Genomic DNA, 23,190 nt, shown 5'->3' with positions numbered 1-23,190 from the left:
AGTTCATGAAACTGTTGTGTAACCTTTTATTTGATCCAAAACGCCAAACACTCCATACATATGAACGCCTTAATAAAAATCACACACTGCGTTTTCGTTACCACTTGACTTCATCAGATAAACCAATACATCTATTAATATGCCTATTTATAGTCTTACCTAAATTGAGTAAATCATTAATTACATTCAATCAATATTTAAAACAGAAATTCCAAATGCTCAAAAAGTTTAGTCTTCCATACACCACAACCATGCTTACATCAGGTATATATATCCTATAAGATGAATATATAAAATTAATAAAAAATCAATATATTGTAAATAAATATTAAAAATATAACATATTGTATAAAAAATGTATGTTTATACCATTTAAAATTTAAAATTAGCAGCATGTTGTCATTATTATATAAAAAACACTTATAAAATTGGATACATATATAAATACAAATACAATACTTCCAAAAAGACTCAAGGATATTTCTAATAAATAAAATATGATACTGAGCGAATATAATTAATAAATATAAATAAAAATAAGGACTTGTAATGAAATCTTAGTGTAGTATAGTTGGGGAGATAATTCTGAATTCTCTATTGTATGCTATATATTCATGTTGAAGGGGACGATGGGGACCTCTGGTGGCAAAAGTAGGTATTTATTTTCCTACAACTTGGCTGCTCTTAATTTCAATAGGGGTAATATAGTTATGTTGTCATTTAACCCTGGATATTTATCAGCATTCAATGCTACTTGCCACCATAGTTCCCTATACTCGATTCTAGTCCCCCAGGGTCCCCCCGAACATCTATTTGAATTTGCTCTATAATCAAGAACTTAAATTTGTATTCCTTGCACATTTTACTGTGCTTATATAGAGCATTGCTCTCTTTCCTAGTGGAAATTTCATAAATATGTTCATAAATTCGTTTTCTTAAAGCTCTTTCGGATTTACCAACATAAAAGGAACCACACTTTTCACAAAAGGCAAGATACACTATCCCCTGTGTATTGCAGTTATAGTACTCCGGGCTACTTATCATTTTGTTCCTACTTTGAATATAATGCCCTTCCCCATTTAATACATAACTACATTGGGCACACCGCCCACACTTATAAGTACCCTTCTTATTATTATTTCTGGTACTAGTCATTTTCTTGCTTTCCAAAATGTTGCCCATATTTCTTGAATTCCTATAAATTATTTTCCTAGGAATGTTGGATATACTTTCTATATCGGAAAAAGCTACAAACCTCTCCCATTCTTTGAGGAATATCTTGCTTATTCCACTATTTATACCGTTATATTCCAATACTAATGCCTGTGAATAGTCTTCTTGTCTTTTACTATTAACACTAGTTGGTCCTGTGTTTATAGTGGGTTCGGTTATTATTCCATTTTCTTGTCCTTTGTATATAGGTTGAAATCTGCCCTTTCTTCCTTCATTCACTTCCATCCTTATTTGCTCAACAAAATCTTTGGGGTAGCCTCTCTCTCTAAACATCTTTTCTAATACATCACATTCATTCTTGAAATCCTGTTCCAGACTTGTCATGCGGCTGCCCCTGACAAATTGCCCCTTGACAATACTTCTTTACAGTGTTTGGGGTGGGCACTTGTGAAATGTAGGAAGGAATTACAATACGTGGGCTTTCTATATACTTTAGATTCATAATGTTCTTCCCCCTTATAAAATTCAACATCCAGATATATTAAGCTAGACTCAGAAATATGATGCGTAAAACTCAGAAAACTAGTGGTTGAATTCAAATAGTCTAAAAATTCGGATAATCTGTCTCTCCCAGCAGTCCAGAGAATAACTATATCGTCCAAAAACCTCCTATACATTATCCAACAATCTTTATATATGGAGTTAAGGACGTATTTTTCTTCCCAAAAGGCTAAAATAAGATTAGCATATGTGGGGGCACAGGCTGCCCCCATAGCTACTCCCTGGATCTGTTGGAAGAACTCACCTTTAAAGTAAATGAAATTATTACTCAATACCAAGTCCATAAGCCATAGGCATGCCAGTTTGTCATTCTTAGTCATTCCTTCATATCCAAAGACTATATCCTCCAATATATTCTTACCCTCGTCATGAGGTATGGAGGAAAATAAATCAACTACGTCAATGGTTAGGAATAACATATCGTCCTGCCATGCACAGTGGTTTAGATCACTTAATAACTCCCATGAATCTTTCAAAATGTTAGGTCTCTCAGTCCATATAGGCTTTAACTTAAGATCCAAATATTTAGCCAAAGTCTGGGTTTTAGAGCCTTCAGCTGACACTATAGGTCTTAATGGGGGATCTAGTTGATTTTTGTGGATTTTCGGTATCCCAAAGATCACCGGGACCTTTGGTTTATCCACCTTTAAAAATCCATAACTGCTAGGACTAATTAGCCCTTCCTGTAGCATATCATACAAAGCCGTATCAATTTTATGGTAGGCTATATTGATCTCATTTTTAGAAACTGTTCTATACCTATTTTCATCCCATAAATGTATATACATTTTGCTATCGTAAAGGATATAGTCCATAATAATAATCCCCCCTCCCTTGTCAGGTTTCATTACTCTTATTTCCTTGTTGTTCTTGATCTCATGTAATAATTCTTTTTCTTTTTTAGTTAAATTACTATGATACTTGCTAATACTACACGACTTTCTGATTTCTTTCTCAACCACTTTCTCTAAATTCTTTATTTGGGGATGTAATGGTGGGTTATATATACTTTTCCTCCTTAATATATCACCATCCATCCCATTTCCTTTTCTTTTGTTACTTGTACTAGGCCACATCACATTAAAATTCACTTTTCTCAGGAATAGTTTTATATCCAGGAGGCTTTTAGCCATGTCACCGTTGTTATTCGGTATAAACTTCAGGCCCTTAGAAAAGAGGGTAAAGTGTTCATTCTCCACATTTAAGCTACTAAAGTTATAAATACTGAAATTTTCCTAGTAACACATGAATTATCAATGAATACACCAACATTATCACAAGGGAGATCCGGGCCGGGGCTTAATAAAATTTCCCCCTCCCCCTTCTTCCTCCCCTCCACTGAAAACTTCTATTCTGTGGTCCTTGTTTATTGATTAAGCGCTCAGATCTCCGTGAAGGTGGGAAAGCATCATCATATTCCCTATCCCCTTCTCCATAGTGTCCATCACCCCATCATGTTCCATTACCTCCACCTCATCATTAACATCGCTGGAATCAGTATACAAATTACCATAAATTTTATATGTCTCCTGAGGTTTTGGATAACTATTATGGGTATTGTAATCATGTATATCTCTTCCTAGTTTTTTAATCTTTCTCTGTATAAGGTCATTACACCTCTGTTCAACATTTTTCCTAATATTAAAATATTTGGATTTCTCTTCCTGTACACTAAACAGTAAGTCACTATGGATGTATTGGTCCAAAATTTCAATATCCTTTTGAATACCTTCCAGTATTCTCACATTTTCTTTAATAATTAATTTAAGCATATCTAAACCACATTTATTGAAAATGCCAACCAACTCTTTATAATAATTAAATTCAACCATCACATTGTTGGGAAACTTAAAGACCCTTAGGCCCTTAGGCACAATTTCTTTCCCAATACATTCTTTCAGGTACTCATTTTCAATGATCAATGCCCTATATTTATACATTAAATGGCTCAGATTGTTCAATTTTTGTTTGTAAGTCCCATTAGCCAAAATTGGTCCACTAGAATTGTTAACATGGAAATCAATGTTAGGTTTGGAGCGTAACCATTCCAGATTATTAATGGTTACATTCAAAGCTCCTGCATTGCTCACAGTACCTGTTGCTTCCTCGTTGTCATCGTTGCCATTAGTTCTATCCTCTCTCCCCTGTCGGTCAGAAAAACCATCTGAAAACAAACGGGGCGTAGCGGAGGGATGAAAAGTGTTGTTACTTCCAGGGTCGCCGATCTTATTCCTCCGATCAATGAGCTCTCCCTGTACTCGTCCCCCTCCATTGTCGCAATTACCAGGGCAACGGTGAGTAGTACGACACTGTGAGCCGTTCTTTTCTAGCAAGGACAAGCTGAGAGGCGTTAGGATATTTATAAGTTCAGTGAGCTGTCCTATCAGCTTACGCGTGCTACCAACGTCGTCAGAACCACGTATCTCCGCTGTGGGTGAGCAATCCATCTCGCTCCTCAAACGACTAAAAAACACACAAGATTAGGAACTGCCAAAAAGGAACTCGAACCACAACCCCAAAACCAAAGCAGATAAACGGATAGATCCACTCGCCACCACAGAGACCAGTTCACGAAACTGTTGTGTAACCTTTTATTTGATCCAAAACGCCAAACACTTCATACATACGAACGCCTTAATAAAATCACACACTGCGTTTTCGTTACCACTTGACTTCATCAGATAAACCAATACATCCATTAATATGCCTATTTATAGTCTTACCTAAACTGAGTAAATCATTAATTACATTCAATCAATATTTAAAACAGAAATTCCAAATGCTCAAAAAGTTTAGTCTTCCATACACCACAACCATGCTTACATCAGGTATATATATCCTGTAAGATGAATATATAAAATTAATAAAAAATCAATATATTGTAAATAAATATTAAAAATATAACATATTGTATAAAAAATGTATGTTTATATGTCCCCTTCAACATGAATATATAGCATACAATAGAGAATTCAGAATTATCTCCCCAACTATACTACACTAAGATTTCATTACAAGTCCTTATTTTTATTTATATTTATTAATTATATTCGCTCAGTATCATATTTTATTTATTAGAAATATCCTTGAGTCTTTTTGGAAGTATTGTATTTGTATTTATATCTGTATCCAATTTTATAAGTGTTTTTTATATAATAATGACAACATGCTGCTAATTTTAAATTTTAAATGGTATAAACATACATTTTTTATACAATATGTTATATTTTTAATATTTATTTACAATATATTGATTTTTTATTAATTTTATATATTCATCTTACAGGATATATATACCTGATGTAAGCATGGTTGTGGTGTATGGAAGACTAAACTTTTTGAGCATTTGGAATTTCTGTTTTAAATATTGATTGAATGTAATTAATGATTTACTCAGTTTAGGTAAGACTATAAATAGGCATATTAATGGATGTATTGGTTTATCTGATGAAGTCAAGTGGTAACGAAAACGCAGTGTGTGATTTTTATTAAGGCGTTCATATGTATGGAGTGTTTGGCATTTTGGATCAAATAAAAGGTTACACAACAGTTTCGTGAACTGGTCTCTGTGGTGGCGAGTGGATCTATCCGTTTATCTGCTTTGGTTTTGGGGTTGTAATCTCATACTCAGCCAGCCTTTTCTTCATTTTGACCTCTGAGTTTTGAGTTTTATCAGCTCATCTGAATATGTGCTTAAAGTTTCTACCATTTTTGTTATTTGAGTAGCTCTACTTCTTCAGCATTTCATTTATTTTAATCAGCTCTAAGCACATTTGACTTACTTTTTCCTCTAGATTACTGGAAGTTATGTCTTGCACCAAAGCTGGGACTTGAACTGCTTTTTGCTTAACAGCTGCAGGATTCTTCCCAGTCAGTGCTTTCTTGTCACCTTTTGTGTTTTTTTTTTTTTCAGTTATCTAAGTTTCTTCCTTGCTGGCATCCAGGAAGTGCACTTACTAACCGGTAACTGAAATTTACCCCAGAAAAACAAATTCACTCGCTGTCTTTTCTGACGTTTTGTTTTCACACTGGGAGAGCTGAAATTTAGGTGTTACTCAGTGTGCAGCCATCTTGGAAGTCCTTCTGAAATCTATATGTTGACAAATTCCACCATTCCCTTCTAGTAATACACTTTAGGGACCTTCCACTTCTTCTAAAAGTCATTTTCTTAGCTCAGCTAAAAATTGCCTCCCCAAACTGCCACATGTCCGTCAACTCCTGTCTATCTTCTTCAGCTACTTCTCTTATGCTTGCCATGTGATCATGCACTTTATGCATATTGCCCACTGCTCTTCTGCTACATAACACGCACTCGTCTTTCCTCATATTACTGTATCCCCATTGCACATTTTCTGCCAGTCTATATTCTTCTCTTCTCTTTATGGTTGCTAGAACTAGACAAAGTATTAAAGATGGTATTTAGTAATGTTCTGCAAAAACAAAAAATAACTTCACTACCTCTCAAGTCCATATCTCTAGCTATGTAACTCACTGGTCTGGGGGCTTTCTACATTGTGCCTTCAAAGTATGTCAAGTAATATAACATGGATTATTATAGTCTCAGAGATCTTTTTTTTTACTCTGCTTCCCCCAGCCACCCTTCCCAGCAGATTTTTTTTTGGATTATCCTAACCAAAGCAAACAGCTACAAGCACATCCTGAAAGATACGCCAGTTACCAGTGATTAGTGTACATTGCACCGATATTGATGTTTTCAGTGAACAGACTGATCATGCTTTCCAGCCCCAACAAAACATCTGAGATAAATATGGTAGACAAGGTCATTTATAATAATACAGTCCACAAAATCTCACTGGTCAGCAGAATTTACTGCAGAGGTAGCATGAACTGACACTTTCTGTTTCTATTCAGTTTATCATTATTGCCATCCTGGAATTTAGTCTAACTACCCTTTATTTTAGCAGCCATGCTACTGGATGATAAAGTGTCAGTCTTATTTTGCTGAAGTACAAAAGCATCTTATCCACTATGTTTTGTCCATAGATGACCCAGTCACGTCTGCTCTCTTTCAGCTGTTCCTGTGAGGGGTTGCCACAGCAGATCATCTGTTTCCATTTCTTCCTCTCTTCTACATCTTGCTTTGTTATATCAACCCCACCTGCATGTCCTCTCTCATCACATCCATAAACCTTATCTTAGGCCTTCCTCTTTTCCTCTTACCTGATAGATCCATCCTTAGCATCCTTTTCCCAATATACCCAGCATTCCTCCTCAGCACTTGTCCAAACCAATGCAATCTTGCCTCTCTGGCTTTGTCTCCAAACCGTCCAACCTGAGCTGACCCTCTAATATACTGATTCCTAATCCTGTCCATCCGCCTCACGCCCACTGCAAATTCTAACATCTTTAACTCTGACACGTCCAGCTCTGCCTTTTTGTCAGTGCTACTGTCTCCAACCCATATAACATAGCTGGTCTCACTACCCTCTTGTAGACCTTCCCATTCACTCTTACTGGTACCAGTCAGTCACAAATCACTCCTGACACTCTTCTCCACCCATTCCACCCTGCCTGTACTCTTTTCTTCACCTCTCTTCCACACTCACCATTACTCTGAACTGTTGATCCCAAGTACTTAAACTCATCCACCTTTGTCAACTCTACTCCCTGCATCCTAACCATTCCTCTATCCTCCCTCTCATTCACCTCTTTTACATGAAGCTTGCTCCTCAAAAAGGCAATTATTATTCAGAATCCCACATCCTGGCCCAGACAGCTACTCTTGTGACCTTCCAAAGGGATGAAAGTGTCAGTAAATGGGCTATACTTGCCAGCTCCTTCTTTGTCTTTGGAAACCACTTTTACATTGTTCAGCCTATGACAACACTTCACTTTTTATGGTAAAGCTGTCAAATTTAGCTAGCAGCTCACTTTTATCTTCCCAGGTCTCTTGAGTTTTTGTCGCTGAATGTCTTCCATACTCATTCTCTTCCCTGCTTATCTCCTCCTAAACATACTTTTTTTGTGGAAGCATGTGCCCCTGTAGTTCCTCTACAAATACTGAGGTAAAGTGCTACTGTCTCGTCTTCAACTTTCTCAACACCTTCTTTCCAGTAAAACAACATCTGAGCAAATCATCTGGGATTTCCCAGTACATCTAAATAATTAATCTGATATTGTTAATACTTGTTCATTCTTTATTAATGGGTATCGGTTCCGAGCTCGGAACCGAGCTGGCCATTTTCCAAGCTTGCGCCAGCTTCAAACTCTCAAGCTAAACTCTTAACCACAATCCCCCTCTCCCTGTTACCTCAGATTTAGTTTGCTGCATTGCCATTTGGTCGTGTCAAGCTACTTCTCTTGAGCTAAGTATAGTCAATTGTTGTTTAATAGCTTTACAGATTACTTTTCTATCAGAAAAGTTCATATTTTATTGTCTCTTACCCTATCGCATCTAACGTTCATAATTTCTTTAGGTTTTTCTTCTTTTTCTTTACCATTTTTACTGCGAGGTATTCTCTCTTTAGCATCGTTGGTAATCTTTTTCCCTTTTTCTCTCATACCTTCGGGTACTCTCTTGTACCATTGTTGGTATTTTTCTATTAATTAATTTGCTGTCATGGCAGATAAAAAAGGTAGTCTGGGGTTTAAGCTGTGTTCTGATTGTGGACACAAACTGCCTCCTTCTGATGCACACTCTTTGTGTGTTTATCGTTTGGGAGCTTCCCATTTGTCTGTTGATCCATCCTGTACTATTTGTGAGAACTTTTCTAATAGAACCTTGTTGGAAAGGAAAACAAGCTGATACTGAAGGGACTTCTAAAATCTCCCTTTTCATTGGCTATTTCTGGGTCGGAGGTCTCAACCCCTCCTAGAGCCCATAAGAAAACCTTGGATGTTCCTACTAAGGCTAAATCTTTGCCTTCGTCCCCGGCTGGGGACTCCTGCCAACCAAAACCTAAAAAGGCTAAAGTTTCGGCTCCGGAGCTCTCTCAGTCAGCCCCACTGCTTTTGGTTCCTAGAACTTCGGCACCGAGGCCTTCGGCTCCATTAGTGATTTCAGCTCTGTCAGACCATTACCACTGTATCGGCACTGACCATTCAGTTGGTGCAGACCTTGACCGCGTCGGCTCCAAGATCTTCCTCGGAACCGACGCCTTTATTGTTGACTCCAATTTTGTCAGTTCCAACTTCGGCACTGATAACCCCTTCGGCACCGATCCCTGTGTCGGGGTGGACAATGACCTCGGCACCGATGACTTCTTTGGTGCAGACAACAGTAGTCCAGTCATTCTCGGCTCCGTTGTCCTTGGTGCGGTCAGATGAGATGGGCACCGAGTCTGCCTCTTCTGTGGACAGGCCTGTTTCTCCCTCAGTCTTCGTGAGGTCCACTAGAAGCCTTTCCGAACATGATGTGTGGTGTCTTGTGGACCAGGTACTCTTGGCCAGAGGTATCCCACCCCTCAGGAACTATCCTAAATTGGGAGGTGATCACCCATCTACGAAGACCCCTTCTTATTCTCCTCCTTCATTACTTTTGTAGTCCATGGATGTAGCACAGTCTTCCCCTTCTGCGGTTCCCTTTATGTATCTCTCTAAGGAACCACAGTTGCCTTCATGGCAGGAAAGTTTTGCTATGACCCAGGATGTCAGCTGTGACACGCATAGCTTGCTGCTCCACAGCCATCTAGGGAATCCGGGTCGGCAGGCTGAGCCACTTAGAGGAGGGGTGACCCCTGTCCTAGACATACACTCCTCTTCAGGTGGACCAGCCTTCCAACTGATGGAGAAGGCTTTCGTTGCTGCTGGCGATACCAGACTGTCTATATCTCCACCCTCCTCTGGTACACTGGTTTCACAAGTCATATCTAGCGGACACCGGGTGCAAGGGCCACAGGTCATTTTCCCTCAGAAATCCCCTTTTTCGCTGTCTTCTCCAACTTCTCCCGCTGAGGAAGTCCACCAGAAAAGTTTGTGTAAGAGGAAGAACATGGACTCCCTCAGTCTTCCGAACATGTGTTCATGTTATGCTACATCCATGGACTACAAAAGTAATGAAGGAGGAGAATAAGAAGGGGTCTTCGTAGTTGGGTGATCACCTCCCAATTTAGGATAGTTCCTGAGGGGTGGGATACCTCTGGCCAAGAGTACCTGGTCCACAAGACACAACACATCATGTTCGGAAAGGCTTCTAGTGGACCTCACGAAGACTGAGGGAGAAACAGGCCTGTCCACAGAAGAGGCAGACTCGGTGCCCATCTCATCCGACACAGAGGAGTCCCTCACCGAAGACACAGATTTCGATAAAGGGGAAGGATCCCCTCGGTCATCCTCTGAGGTATCCTTCGGTGATATCCTCAAAATCCTGAAACAGAGAGGTGACTGGCAGTCCTCTAATCTGACCTCTGAGGAATCTGTGTTCCTGCAGTCCTTTTGCGCCTGGCCTCCTACCTCCTGGGTTACTCCACCTGCCGATGAACTTGTCCGGCTCATTGTGCAGCATGCTTAGAAGGCTCCTGATACCATCAAAGCTATTCCCCAGAGGCCAGATAAGATTTTGTCCCCTCCTGCTTCGGATCCCCATTGGTCCAAATGTCTTCGTGCGGATGCTTTGGTGGTGGTGGTTGCAACAAAAAAGGATCTGGCAGAAGAAGAAAGCCAGACTGTCCATCCACCTAACAAAGAGTCCCAGGCCCTGGACAGGATAGGAAAGTGCACCTTTGCTTCAGTGACCTTTGCTATCAGGTCCCTGAATTATATGGCACATTTTACCAGGCTTCAGAGGGATCTGGTTTCTAAGCTCTCTGAAACCTTGGCTGGTGCCGTGTCTGATGAGGTCCGTGAAAAAGTGGCCTCTCAGCTGGCCACCACTGAATCTATATGTATCTCCTCTATGCGACTGATATCTCATGCATCAGAAGAAGCAGCTAGAGCAGCAGGTTCAGCTGCAATCTTGAGATGACACGCCTGGATGCGCTTGTGCAACTTCGCGGAACCCTTTAAGTCTTCTTTTCTTAACGCCCCCATTGAGGCCTCCTCATTGTTTCGGCCCAAAGTTAAAAGCACACTAGCCAGATGTGAACAGTATGGTAAGACCCTTTCTACCATAGGTGTCCGTTATTCTTCCCCTCAACATGCTTTCTCCCGAAACCAAAAGAGTGGGAAGATATGGTTCAAGAAATCTCAGGGTCCTTTCCATGACACACAGGCTGAGTTTTCCCCCAGAGGCAGAGGGGGAAACTCACAGGGAAGACGCTCCTTTTAGAGCAGAAGGGGTCCGTGTAACCAGGGTTCCACGGATTCTTTCCCTGGTCAATCCTACCAGCACTCCTGAAGAGTGGCCCAACTCCTTTCCTATGGAGGTGGTTGGGAGACGTTTCTCCTTGTACCCTTCTGCCTGGCGAACCATCACCACCAATTCCTGGATACAAAGGATTATAACCAGAGGTTATCATATCCCCTTCGATCTTTGTCCCGTCCCTTCAAAAAATCTTCCCGACGTTCCACCCAGTCAAAGGGAAGAAGCAGCACTAGAGATAGAAAAGCTGCTAAGAAAGAGAGTCATCCAAATAGTCCAGTCCAGATAGGATCCGGATTCTACTCAAGACTATTTTTGGTGCCAAAGAAAACCGGGGACTGGAGACCAATTTTGGATCTCAGTGTATTTAACATGTTTGTGAGAGTACAAAAATTCCAGATGGTCACAATACAGTCTATCCTCCCGCTTTTGGAAAAAGACAATTAGATGTGCTCTATAGATCTTCAAGATGCGTACTACCACATAAAGGTGGACAGGCCATCAAGAAGATTTCTGCACTTCTGTGCGGGAGCCAGTCACTACCAGTTCAAAGTACTGCCCTTCGGACTCTCTACAGCCCCTAGAGTGTTCACAAAGTGCATGGCAGTTGTCACAGCTCACCTGCGACATCAAGGATTCCAGGTGTTTCCATACCTAGACGACTGGCTCATTTCCACCTCCACCAGACATCTACTGGAAAAAGCCCTGGCATACTCTCTCCTTGCTGCTCAAAGGCTAGGCATAACCATAAACTGGTAGAAATCCAATCTCACCCCATCTCAGTCGACAGAATTCATAGGGGTTATCTTGGACACAAAAAACTGCAGAGCTACTATTCCAGAGCACAGAATTCTAAGGATAATGCAACAACTAATTCCAATCCTTTCAAAGGAAAAATCCATGGCTCACTTGGTTCTACAGCTGTTGGGTTCCATGGCAGCCTCCATCACCATTGTTCCCCTGGCCAGGTTTCACATGAGGCTTCTACAATAGCTACAGCTCACCCAATGGTATCCTTTTCAGCATCCTCTTTCAGCCATGATTCGAGTAACCCACAGATGCAAACAGGATTTAAATTGGTGGATGACACACAATCTCTCACAATGGTCTCGCCCCTTCTCCCCCCAGCAACCCAAGGCCACAGTGACCACGGACGCCTCCCTGATGGGGTGGGGTGGGGGGTTATGTCAGGGACAGACAGTCCAAGGCACTTGGTGCGAACTGGAGGCCCATCTGCATATAAATGTTCTAGAGCTTCTGGCGTTGCAAGCATTCCATCCCCTGCTGTCGTCTGGGACAATTGCAGTTCAATCAGACAACATGGCGGTGGTCTGGTACATCAACAAGCAAGGTGGAACCATATCTTACCCCCTTTGTCAAGAGGCCATGAGGATATGGCAATGGATATGACTACCAACCGTTTTCTTCTAGCAATGCACATTCCCAGGAGTTCCAACGTGATAGCAGACAGATTCAGCAGGTGCATTCTTCAACCTCACGAGTAGTCCCTGAATCCCTTGATAGCGGCGGAGATCTTCCACTGCTGGGGCCATCCTTGCTGCAACCTGTTTGCATCCCCGACCAACTACAAATGCAGCAACTACTTCACCCTGATTCCCCCTCTGGGACAGTAACCCAGGGACCCTCTAGTCCACAATTGGCCCTTGGGTCTTCTTTGCGCATTTCCACCCTTTCCCCTCATTGCCCAGTTTTTGAAGAAAGCCCGTCAGTTGAAGAGCAAGGTAATCCTCATAGCACCATATTGGCCTCGACAGATTTGGTTCCCCTTCCTTTGGCCTCACCTTCTACATCAACCATAGATTCTCCATCCAACCCCAGAGTTGATCTCACACCCACAGAACCTGATTTATCCCAACTTGAACAGCCTGAAGCTCACAGCTTGGCTACTGCACTTCCCTTGATTGCCAGGCAGAATGTTCTTTCTTTACCAGTACATGATATTCTCATTGCTTCTCATAAGTCTTCCACTAGAATTACTTATCTGAGCAAGTGGAAAAGATTTATCTGTTGGCTGAAAGATAAACAAGTAGACCCCTTTTCAGCACCAGTGTCGATAATACTGGACTATCTGGCCAACCTGTTTCAATCAGGTCTATCATTAGAGTTCATTTGGCTGCAATTTCTAATTTTCATGAGGGTGTCCAAGATTCCTCTCTTATGTCTCATAAATTGTGCAAGACCTTCATAAAAGGTGTAAATCATCTGAAGCCACCTTTTAGAGAACCTATTCAACCATGGGATTTATCATTAGTTCCACAAGCTCTGACAATGTCACCTTTCGTACCAGCCTCTTCTTGCGACCTCAAGTATTTGTCATGGAAAACCTTGTTCTGCCAGACGTATTTCTGAACTTCAAGCCTTATGTATCAAGAGTCCATACTTGATTTTTCATAGAGATAGAGTGTCTCTGAGAACTAATCTGTCATTTCTGTCTAAAGTGATCTCTAAAATGTCCATTAATCAAGCCATTGAATTGCCAGTTTTCTTTCCCAATCATTCAAGCAGAGGAGAGTATTGCCTACATACCCTAGATATACACAGGTAAATCCATTTTTACTTAAACAGGACTAAACCCTTTCGTAAATCTGACCAGTTATTTTTGGCCTTTTCTGGACCTAGATTAGGATCTGCTGTTGCTAAGGTCACATTAGCTAGATGGTTGAAGGACTGTGTGACCTTTATTTATACACAACGTAATATGTCGTTGCCCACTACCATGAAAGCTCAAGGTTGGTGGCAACTTCTGCTGCCTTCCATGCCAAAGCTTCTTTACATGACATCTGTGCAGCTGCAACTTGGGCTATGCCTCATACCTTCATCAATCGTTACAAATTGGATTTGGCCTCCAGGGGAAGAGCATCTTTCGGTTCTATGGTGCTCAGGAATGTCCTTCCATGAGAGCCTCCGAGGAATAGAGGTAGCTGGGGACTCTGTCCCATACGTAAGGAATGAATGAGGATTAACAATATCAGATAAAGATGTTATGTCTTACCATAACATTCCATCTGTATTGTTGATCCTCGTTCAGTCATTACGACCCTCCCTCCTTCCCCTTCCTGTGGTTTCTAGTGGTTCTCACCATCCGGTTCTCTTAGGTTATTTGACCAGAGGTAGCCTCTACCTTCTTTGACTTGCAAACTCAATCTGAGGTAACAGGGAGAGGGGGATTGTGGGTAAGAGTTTAGCTTGAGAGTTTGAAGCTGACGCGAGCTTGGAAAATGGCCGGCTCTGTTCCGAGCTCGGAACCGATACCCATGCATAATGACTGAACAAGGATCGACAATACAGATGGAACGTTATGGTAAGACATAACTTCTTTTTTCATCCGTCCTCATCTCAGATGGCACTTGCTTTTTTTCCTGATCTAGTTGTTGCCTTTGTCCAACAGCTCTACCAAATAAGGACACACACATACACACGCAAGCACACACACACACACACACACACACACACACACACACACACACACACGCACACGCACATGCATACACATATGCAAACACACACACACACACACACACACACACACACACACACACACACACACCTGTCTTTCTGCATGCTGTATTCATTTCTCATGTATTCAGCCATTATCTTAGTCTTTAGCTAGATTGGTTCGCACTTGCTGTTCCTTGAAATGATACAGGATTTCAGTGCACTCTTCACTTCTTTCTTGACGCATCTTCTACATTGCTGCCACTTTCTGCACCCTCAATATTTTAGGGTGTTTTTTAAAACATAAATATCTATCCTACTATAAACACGGATATTTGTCTGCACTTCCCTTTCTACTCTAATTGCATGGACCATAAACCATTCCAACATGGGAGTGTTGCTGTCAAATGCCTCGTACCCCCACACCTCCTCCTGCCATTTCTGAGCCAGTGAACAGAAGGTCAGGAATACTGCCCCTTGTGACCGACACCTTCATCTTTAAGCTTAAGGCTCACTTTCATCAGCACTTCTACTATTGCCATCTCCCTCCTCACTTTTAAAGTGGGCATCTCTCAATTTACAGTTAAAAGAATGCCCCACCTCTACGCCCATTACAAAAACTGTTGTTGTTCCTCTTAGCCAAGGATGGAGGTCTGTATAAAGTACCTAATCATGACAGACTGCATATATTCTCTCTGGTTTTAGTGTCAATATCTAACTCTGACTACCTTTCCTTTCTTATGCATCTGTGCCAAAGTACACTTTATACCTTCCTGAGTGCATGCTGACCTGTTCTGTGCTCATTTTATTGATTGTCCTTTCTTTTTTTATGAGGGTAGTGCTATATTACTGTCCTTATCCACTGCAACCAGGTCATTTCTGTATGGTAGTGCTACATTACTGGTCATTTCTGTATACTATGAATGAGGGCAGTGTCATATCACTGCCCTTATCCACTGCAGCCAGCTCATTTCTGTATACCATGAATGATGGTAGTGCCACATTACTGGTCATTTCTGTATACTGTGAATGAGGGCAGTGTCATATTACTGCCCTTATCCACTGCAGCCAGCTCATTTCTGTATACTGTGAATGAGGGTAGTGCACTTCTGTTATATCTTCAGCATTGCTGTCACTTTTTGTGAGCACAGCACGTAAAATGATTTTTACCCAGGCTCTTGGCATTGCACAAAATTACCTTACATTCATATCCTATTTTCCCATTCTGCCTACTGCATTTTTTGCACCCATTCTGGTAGCTCTTCCTCAGTTTAGGATTAAAGAGAATCTTCTTCTAGAGTATTTTAAAGTCCTTCATTCAGTGCCCATGTCCTTCCAACTAGAAGAACAAAAATGATGTAAAAGCAAACAAAATGCTCTCTGGTAGAGAAACAGAACAGTGAGAAAAGAAAAAAAAAGCACGTCTAGTTACCTCTTATTACTGCACTAACAAAAAACCCAAAAGATCATGCAACACCAGTCTGTTTCAATTACACATGCTAAAAACTGGTTGGCTTGGAATTAACAATGTCTTCTTAACATTTTAAGCAAAGAAACCATAATGAATTACTCAATAACTCCACCAGTCCCGCATACAAACCACTTAATTTACAGTCCAGACTCTGCTAATATAAGTTATAACTCACATCTCTAACTAAATGATTAATAGCATTTCTGTGTAAACTATGGAGTTTAAATCTGTGAATCTTTTTTCCATTAAGACACAAACCATAGAAAAATCACTATACACTTTATTAACTATATCATTAAAATGTTCTGATTTCAGTTCAAAAACAATTTGTTTGCTTTCAATATATATATGGCCATGCAGGATCATAAAGGCAGCATATATCATACAACATGTTGAAAATATCAGTTTTCAATGCCTGCAAGTACTGCCTGTAAATCATATTCATCTAGCTTTGCTGCTTAATACACACCTCAGGCATGAAGTGAAACTGAGATGACTCAATCAGCTGTAAGAGGTGTTTACCTACATCTTAAGCAAGTACAGGGCAGGAAAAAGCATAACAGTTCATTCTAAGGCTGCAAAGGAACAATATTTTAGCAGCTTGGGAAGCTTGATGGTAGAATAGAGCAGGACGGATGTGTTTATGCTGGGGGAGGGGCATGCATGGTGGATCCTCCCAAGGAGCCATGGTGGAGGCCAGACCTTAAAGCAGGCTGCAGTCTGGAGGGGTGGGAGATAAAAAGAGCGGTCACTATGGCTGGTTGTACATGCTCTCAAGGCTATATCTTAATGCCCAACCAACATATGCAATGACTATGCCACCATGGTTGTGGGATTAGCCCAGTGAGAAATCCCTCAGTGAATGTAATATGACAGTGCCTCGTTTGCCTTCTCCCAGTCTGTACCAGCAGATGCAACTCCAAAAACCTAGCATGAAATGGCAGATTCTGTGAACAAAGGACACCCTCCTGATATGGAGTACACTGGGAGCCTGCCAAGGCATGATTCTGTGCAGAAAAGACACCCTCCTGGCATGGGGCATACTGGGAAGCCTGCCAAGTCATGATTCTGTGCACAAGAGACACCCGCTTGATGTGGGGCACTCTGGAGAGCTTGCCAAGGTATGATTCTGTGCACAAGGGACAGACTCCTGGTATGGGGCGCACTGGGGAGCCTACCAAGGCATGGAAGCTGCAAGGTTTGGACTATTTACTGCAAGAATGGAGCTGCCTGCAGTCAGCAGTGGTGAGATGAAAAAAAACTTTCTCAAGTCTGAAATTGATAAAATTATTAATGATAACATTTTCAGGAACATAACAGAGAATGTGGCTACCCATCCTCACCCTAGCAACCTGTACTTTCTAAGAACTCTTCATATTCTACCAGATTTGCCATTGAATAAAATTCTTAGTTATCCCTTATTATATTTCAAAACAGTACAGGAGCTGTTTGAAAACATCAACAACAGTTATAACCCAGATTATCACGTCAGTCATCCTAAATAAAATTCTTCGGATAGGATACCATCTGCTCTGTAATACCATCAAATATATATTCATACTTACCCACATCACCAAAACCATACCATACAGCTTCAAACATATCTTAATAATTCCACATGTAAAGGCTAACTCAAGACTTTGTTTTGAGTTATTTTTTTCTCCCTTTATTGTCATTTTGACAGTTATCCCAGTGCCCCATGTCCTTTACTGGGTCTACTAGCACTCCAATTCATCCCTGCCCAATGCCCAAATTTTGAGCCAAGTCCAATGAGGATACTAAGGACATCCTAGGGGAAGGACTACAGCTGATCTTCTAGTCGAGGGAAGGGGTTCTTATGACCTGCCCTCATTGTTACTTTCCTCCCCCCTCCCTTGTAGTCCCTGTGTTGGAGTTCAGGGTGGATGTGCAAAGGGGATGTGAGACATTTTGCCCCCGCCTCCACAGTGACTCGGCCATTCCCCCACCTTATTTCCCCTTTTTAGACAAGCCTCCCGATAACCACAACCCAGCCACCACTAGGGATCACAGTCATGGATGCTCACAGGACCCTCTCCCCAGAGATGGTAATGACCATGCCTCTCTGCTGCTCCTCAATTGCCTGAGCTGCTAAAGGACTGATTTTCTTACCAATGATGTTGTCTGAGCTGCTGAAGGACTGAGTTACTTACTAAGGACATCCTTGACTTACCTCTGAGATCTAAGGCTCAAAATGAAATTGATGGACCTAATTTGCTGGATGAAACATATTCTGGTAATGGCAATGACAGTTATTAGAGCTTCATAGCTCTTACTGTTCAGAAACCAGCATCTTATAGCTCAGAAAATGCAAACAGTCACTTTTTTCTCTGTACTTTTTAAAATCCACTTGTTAAGAGAGCTTTCTATATTTTTAGCAGGGTTTGGTTATGTGACTTGCTCCGCGTAACACAGAAGACAGTGGAGATAAAATAATAGAACACTGTACCTTGATTACAGGAAGGAACACATTAACAGTTTATAGCCTTAATCCCCTACACTAACTACCAGACCTTCATTAAATTCTTCATTTTCTTATAAACCACTGAGGATTAAAATCAATAAGGTTTATGATGAATCAATAATTCCATTCATAGAGTTTCATTATTCCTGTTTAAAAATGCATGTTGATGCAAACCCTGCTGTTCTGTTAACATTTTAAGTGAATTAGAGTAGTCTGTCCCTTATATGTCACAATTTTTGCAGAACATCTCTGATTTTGCCTCATATGTATGCCATGTTTCTGGGTAACTTCTTTTTTCCTGGTAAATCACTGAGGATTTCAGTAAACGATGCCAGTTGTTACAGTTTTATAGTCCATAATGTTCAGAAAATATCTTCATGCAGCACCTATTGCTCTGTTAACTTTTTATGTGTATGAGAACTGTCAGGCATGTAAGGCTCTGATATGTTAACAAACTGTTTCTTGTAATCAAAAGTACAATGTTTGAATCCTTCCACCTCCATTTGTCTTCTGTGTGACTTTGAGCAAGCAACTTAATCAAACAGTGCCCAAGGGTTACTCCTGAAAAGGGACACTTTGTCCAGTGGGTTTATCTAGTTAGCAAACTGATAAAATAAGATAGTTAAAATATGAGCCTTAGTCCACCCATTGCTTTTGGCTTTATCCAAAATTCTTGAACAAATAAACTGAAGGTGTCTTTACCTAGTATTCCTTGAAAAATCTGTGCCTTTCTGGCAAATTATTGTTGTCAATAAATAATGACAGCCATGTATGTTTCAGACTTCGCAGCCTTCAGAAAACACTAATGCAAAGCTTCTTATTCTAGTACATTTCTAGGTATATGTACGCACGTGTGTATTTATTTATATATATATATATATACACACACACACACACACACACACACACACACACATGTTTATATTTATATTTATATTAGAGGTTGAATATGCACAGGGGAATTGCTATGGACTGCACTACAGAGGAGAAAACAGTGAATCAAGATATATTTCTAAGCCACTATTTATGAAATTAAGTCATTCACATTCCCCCAAGAAGATAATTAAGTACAGTAATACAAGCATTTGTAACTTGTGCGTGTGCGTGTGTGTGTGTGTGTGTGTGTGTGTGTGTGTGTGTGTGTGTGTGTGTGTGTGTGTGTGTGTGTGTGTGTGTGTGTGTGTGTGTGTGTGTGTGTGTGTGTGTGTGTGTGTGTGTGTGTGTGTGTGTGTGTGTGTGTGTGTGTGTGTAAAGAAGGTATAGGTCTCAACTGTCTCAGATCCCCCCCATATATGTGGTCTGTTCCCTATAAACTGTGTGGCTTTCTGTAAAATTCTGTCAACTGCCGTCAATAAACACTGACAAACATGAGTATGAAAGACTAATATTTAAAATCTGTTCCTGATTTTGGGTGTGTGATTCTTGAGCAAAGATATTGGGGCAGCATGGGGTGTGTAATGGTTTGCACAGTCTGGTTTTACCCAACAGCAAGATGAAATACATGTCTGTGTCATTTTCTTTATTTGTTGTAAGCCCATAGGAGAAGGATGGGTTTGATGGCTGAGTGGTGATCACTGCAGCACCACAAGCACAGCTGTGACAGAAGCTGCAGAACTGTATAACATGCATAGAAAGAAATAAAAAAATAAAAATAAAAATATATAGAACAGAAGGACAGTAACAGAGACAGTGAGAGTGACAGAATGTTATTATCCTGTCTGTGCCTGAGGATCAGTCTTACGGGTACCTACAGGTGGACAAAACAGCTGATAGGCATGCCATTTTGCTACAATACTGCTAACTAGGAGGAGAATATCAAATGATGTCAAATTTCTCCACTGGATGATGTGCATATAAGGTTGCAGCTGCAGCATACCTTTTGCAGGGATCTGTGAGTGTCTGTGTTTTCCATAATTTCATGATGGTGATGTTGGACATAATAGGCCAAAGAGGGTTTGTGCAGGTGTGTCTCTGTGGGTATGTTTTATGGGACAGATACAAAGAAAAATTATGTGGACTTAGACAGTTTTAATATGTGTGCAGCCCAAGACTGAGTTGGTGCCAGTAAGGTGTACCAAAGCCAGGCAAGCAAATGTTATCAACACAGGCAGTTGTCAGCATATGGTAAGCAACCATGATAATGTAGGCGGATACACAACTGCTATACTATGCCAGTGGTATGCCAGTTGGAAGTGGCACTGCTTGGGTATACAGTGGGATGATGCATATACAATATGATGAGATGCATGCCTTTACTTGCATAAGCCATCCTGTTCTGCGGCAGTGACCATGGTGGATTAATTGTGCCAACTGCCATGCACATTGAACACCGTGTAGCAGTGGGTATGCTGCATGGGCAGATGGAGCCAAGCATGCCCTACTAATGTGGACTGTGAGGATCCCCTAATCGCATAGACTGTGCAATTAAATTATCAACGCATCACATATATGTGGTACAGGTAGCTCTACATAATTATAGTTGAGAGTAATACAATATTGTTATCATATACAAAACTAGTTATGACAGGCATCATACTCACATTTGCATCTGAACAGATGCTCCAGTCTCATCTAGTACAGCAGCTTATTCTCCAAAATTTGGTCTTGAACTGAAAAACAACAGGAACAAATACAAGCATCAATAACTAAGTGCTCGGCAAGAGCTCATTTAGCTATACCTTCAATAACAGGGCAGCCATCTACCCTGCATACTAACTGTACATCTTAGATGTACTCTCTCTATCTCTCTCTCTGACCACTTCTTCTCTCTGGCTTAGAAGGTCAGAATGACATCTCTTCAGGTCATTTTAATGGTGCCAGCACTTGCCAGAGTGGAATATGCCAGTAGCAGCAGTCACTGCTCTGGAAATCATATGCCAGGCATCCAGTTTACACTGAGAACTCACATATGAGCCCTCCAGCCTGTGCTCCCTGTGGTCTCTGAATACAAAGTACAGAGATATCTTTCTTCTTTGAGCACAACCTAGAAGCCCTGCCATGCTCAGTGCCTTCAGAAGCCATGGCCATACAGCAAGTCACAATTCAGAGAAAAAAAATGGTATCCCTCTCATGCATGTTGCTGTTGTCAAAATATGACATGCATCTTCAGGCATCTTATTAGTATGAACAGGCATGGTGCCAACATTGCTAACTGTGAATATACATGGAGTGGCATGGCAGGATGGCATTAACGTGTAAACTATAGCATGTGATGAGTGCACCACAGACACAGTGCCTAATAATGTTTCCATTTCTGAAGTTTAGCACCTCTACAGGCCAAAAGATGACAAGCATTTACCCCGACATTCTTGTTGGGGTCATAAACCTACCTTTCCTATACAAAGCACTTATCAGTTATTTACGTGAGTGCACAATGTTGAAGACGCCTCCTAGAATGGCACAGATGAAGTACACAAAGTGAAATTCTTAAAAATCTGCTCCAAATATCATCATTAGCACAACAACTGCTCTATTAGCCTTGAAACTGTGCAATAAAAACAGCAGCAGCCATTATTGTGCTATTATGGTACAGACGTTTGTCACAGAGCAACCTGCAATGTGAGGCTTCACTAAAGGAAGCATAGAGTCCTCAAGATACACAAGCAGTAAAGCAAGGTACGAGATTGGGGACTGGTATTATTTTTATTTTGAGCTGTACATTAGTTGCACTTGTGTGTGTTATTTTCTGAACTAAATAAGTTGTGTTGGTGTAGGGGTAAATTCATGATTGTAACTGATAACAGGTGCATACTCACTGTCTGGGGTACTGTGAACATGAGTGGGATTTTCTGTCAAGGTCTTTCTGTTGTATATGATAGTGTAACTGCAAAACAGTACGGTATGATATGTTTGACTTGGTCCTATGTGGAACACATAGGCCCTGGTTTAGGCTAAGGGCCATGTGTCCAACTCTATGCTGATGTGCAAGTCTTGGAATGTGTTCTTCTTGTCTCTATCTAACTCATATATGCTGGTCTATACACTGTGTTGTCCTGTAAGGAAGGGTTACAGCTGTCAAGCAACAGTACTGTTTGTGAGCCCTTTGATCACTCCATGCATTTCTGCTGAGAGACACTGATACATTATTTGTAGGTTTTCCACTGTGAGAAGAGGAGTTTGGGGGAATTATCTCATGTATCTCCAAGGACAGTACATGTAGTAGCTCCTGTATTTCATATCCCTCCATGGTGTGACTGTGTGACTGGTGTGTCCATGTACAGTCACACTCACTTTCTCTTATACATTGCAGCTGTGGCAAAGCGGGTGTGTGTGTGTCTCTGTGTCTGTGTGCATGTGTGTTTATGTCATTGTAGTTGGAAGGTGAAGTGGGTCTATAGTAACATCAACAATATCTGTTGGTCTGGTCTTGCTCCATTGGAGTTTGCAGCAAATACACCTGTCATGCTTGTATCAGGGATCATGGGAGGATTTATCTAAGGCCTCAGATGCATGGATGGCCTTCTTCTTCCTAAATATGTACCAGGTGAAGTATGCCTAAATTGTGACTGAATTCTTGTGTACGTTGGGCATGGGCTTACTGTATGTGACATTCACACTGTACATCATTGTCAGGGAGGTTGCCAACCAATGGCAGGCAAATCCACTGCTGGATCTGTAGCACATGACAGGATGAGGCCAACAGATCAGCATAGGGAACACCTTCATCTCCAGTGGCAGGGGCACACATGGTTCCCACCAGCTCCACTGAACTTGAGAAGGACATCAGGAGTCAGCACATACTGGTGGACAGCTATGCCGCAGGTGCCACCTCTATGGTCACTATGCAAC

The 23,190-nt window shown here is 41.1% G+C and overlaps 1 protein-coding gene across 8 annotated transcripts in view; it reads right to left on the bottom strand.

Moving 5' to 3' along the window:
- Positions 1-23,190, bottom strand: part of SH3KBP1 (SH3 domain containing kinase binding protein 1) — a 1,961,420-nt gene that overhangs the window by 646,911 nt on the left and 1,291,319 nt on the right. Inside the window, exon 1 of one of the 8 annotated variants that reach the window (XM_044072271.1) lies at positions 20,943-20,988. The exons of the other annotated variants lie outside the window; for them this stretch is intronic. Within the exon in view, the coding sequence (XP_043928206.1) occupies positions 20,943-20,973 (31 nt within the window). The 5' untranslated portion in view covers positions 20,974-20,988. Of the gene's footprint in view, positions 1-20,942; positions 20,989-23,190 lie in introns of those variants that run through there. 8 annotated transcript variants of the gene reach the window in all.

The sequence above is a fragment of the Protopterus annectens genome, chromosome 5.part0 (genome assembly GCF_019279795.1).
Source record: "Protopterus annectens isolate FY-2018-M chromosome 5.part0, PAN1.0, whole genome shotgun sequence".
NCBI classification, from domain to species: domain Eukaryota; kingdom Metazoa; phylum Chordata; order Ceratodontiformes; family Protopteridae; genus Protopterus; species Protopterus annectens.
The sequence above is the reverse complement of the archived record's forward strand: the minus strand, read 5'-3'. Positions and strand labels throughout refer to the sequence as shown.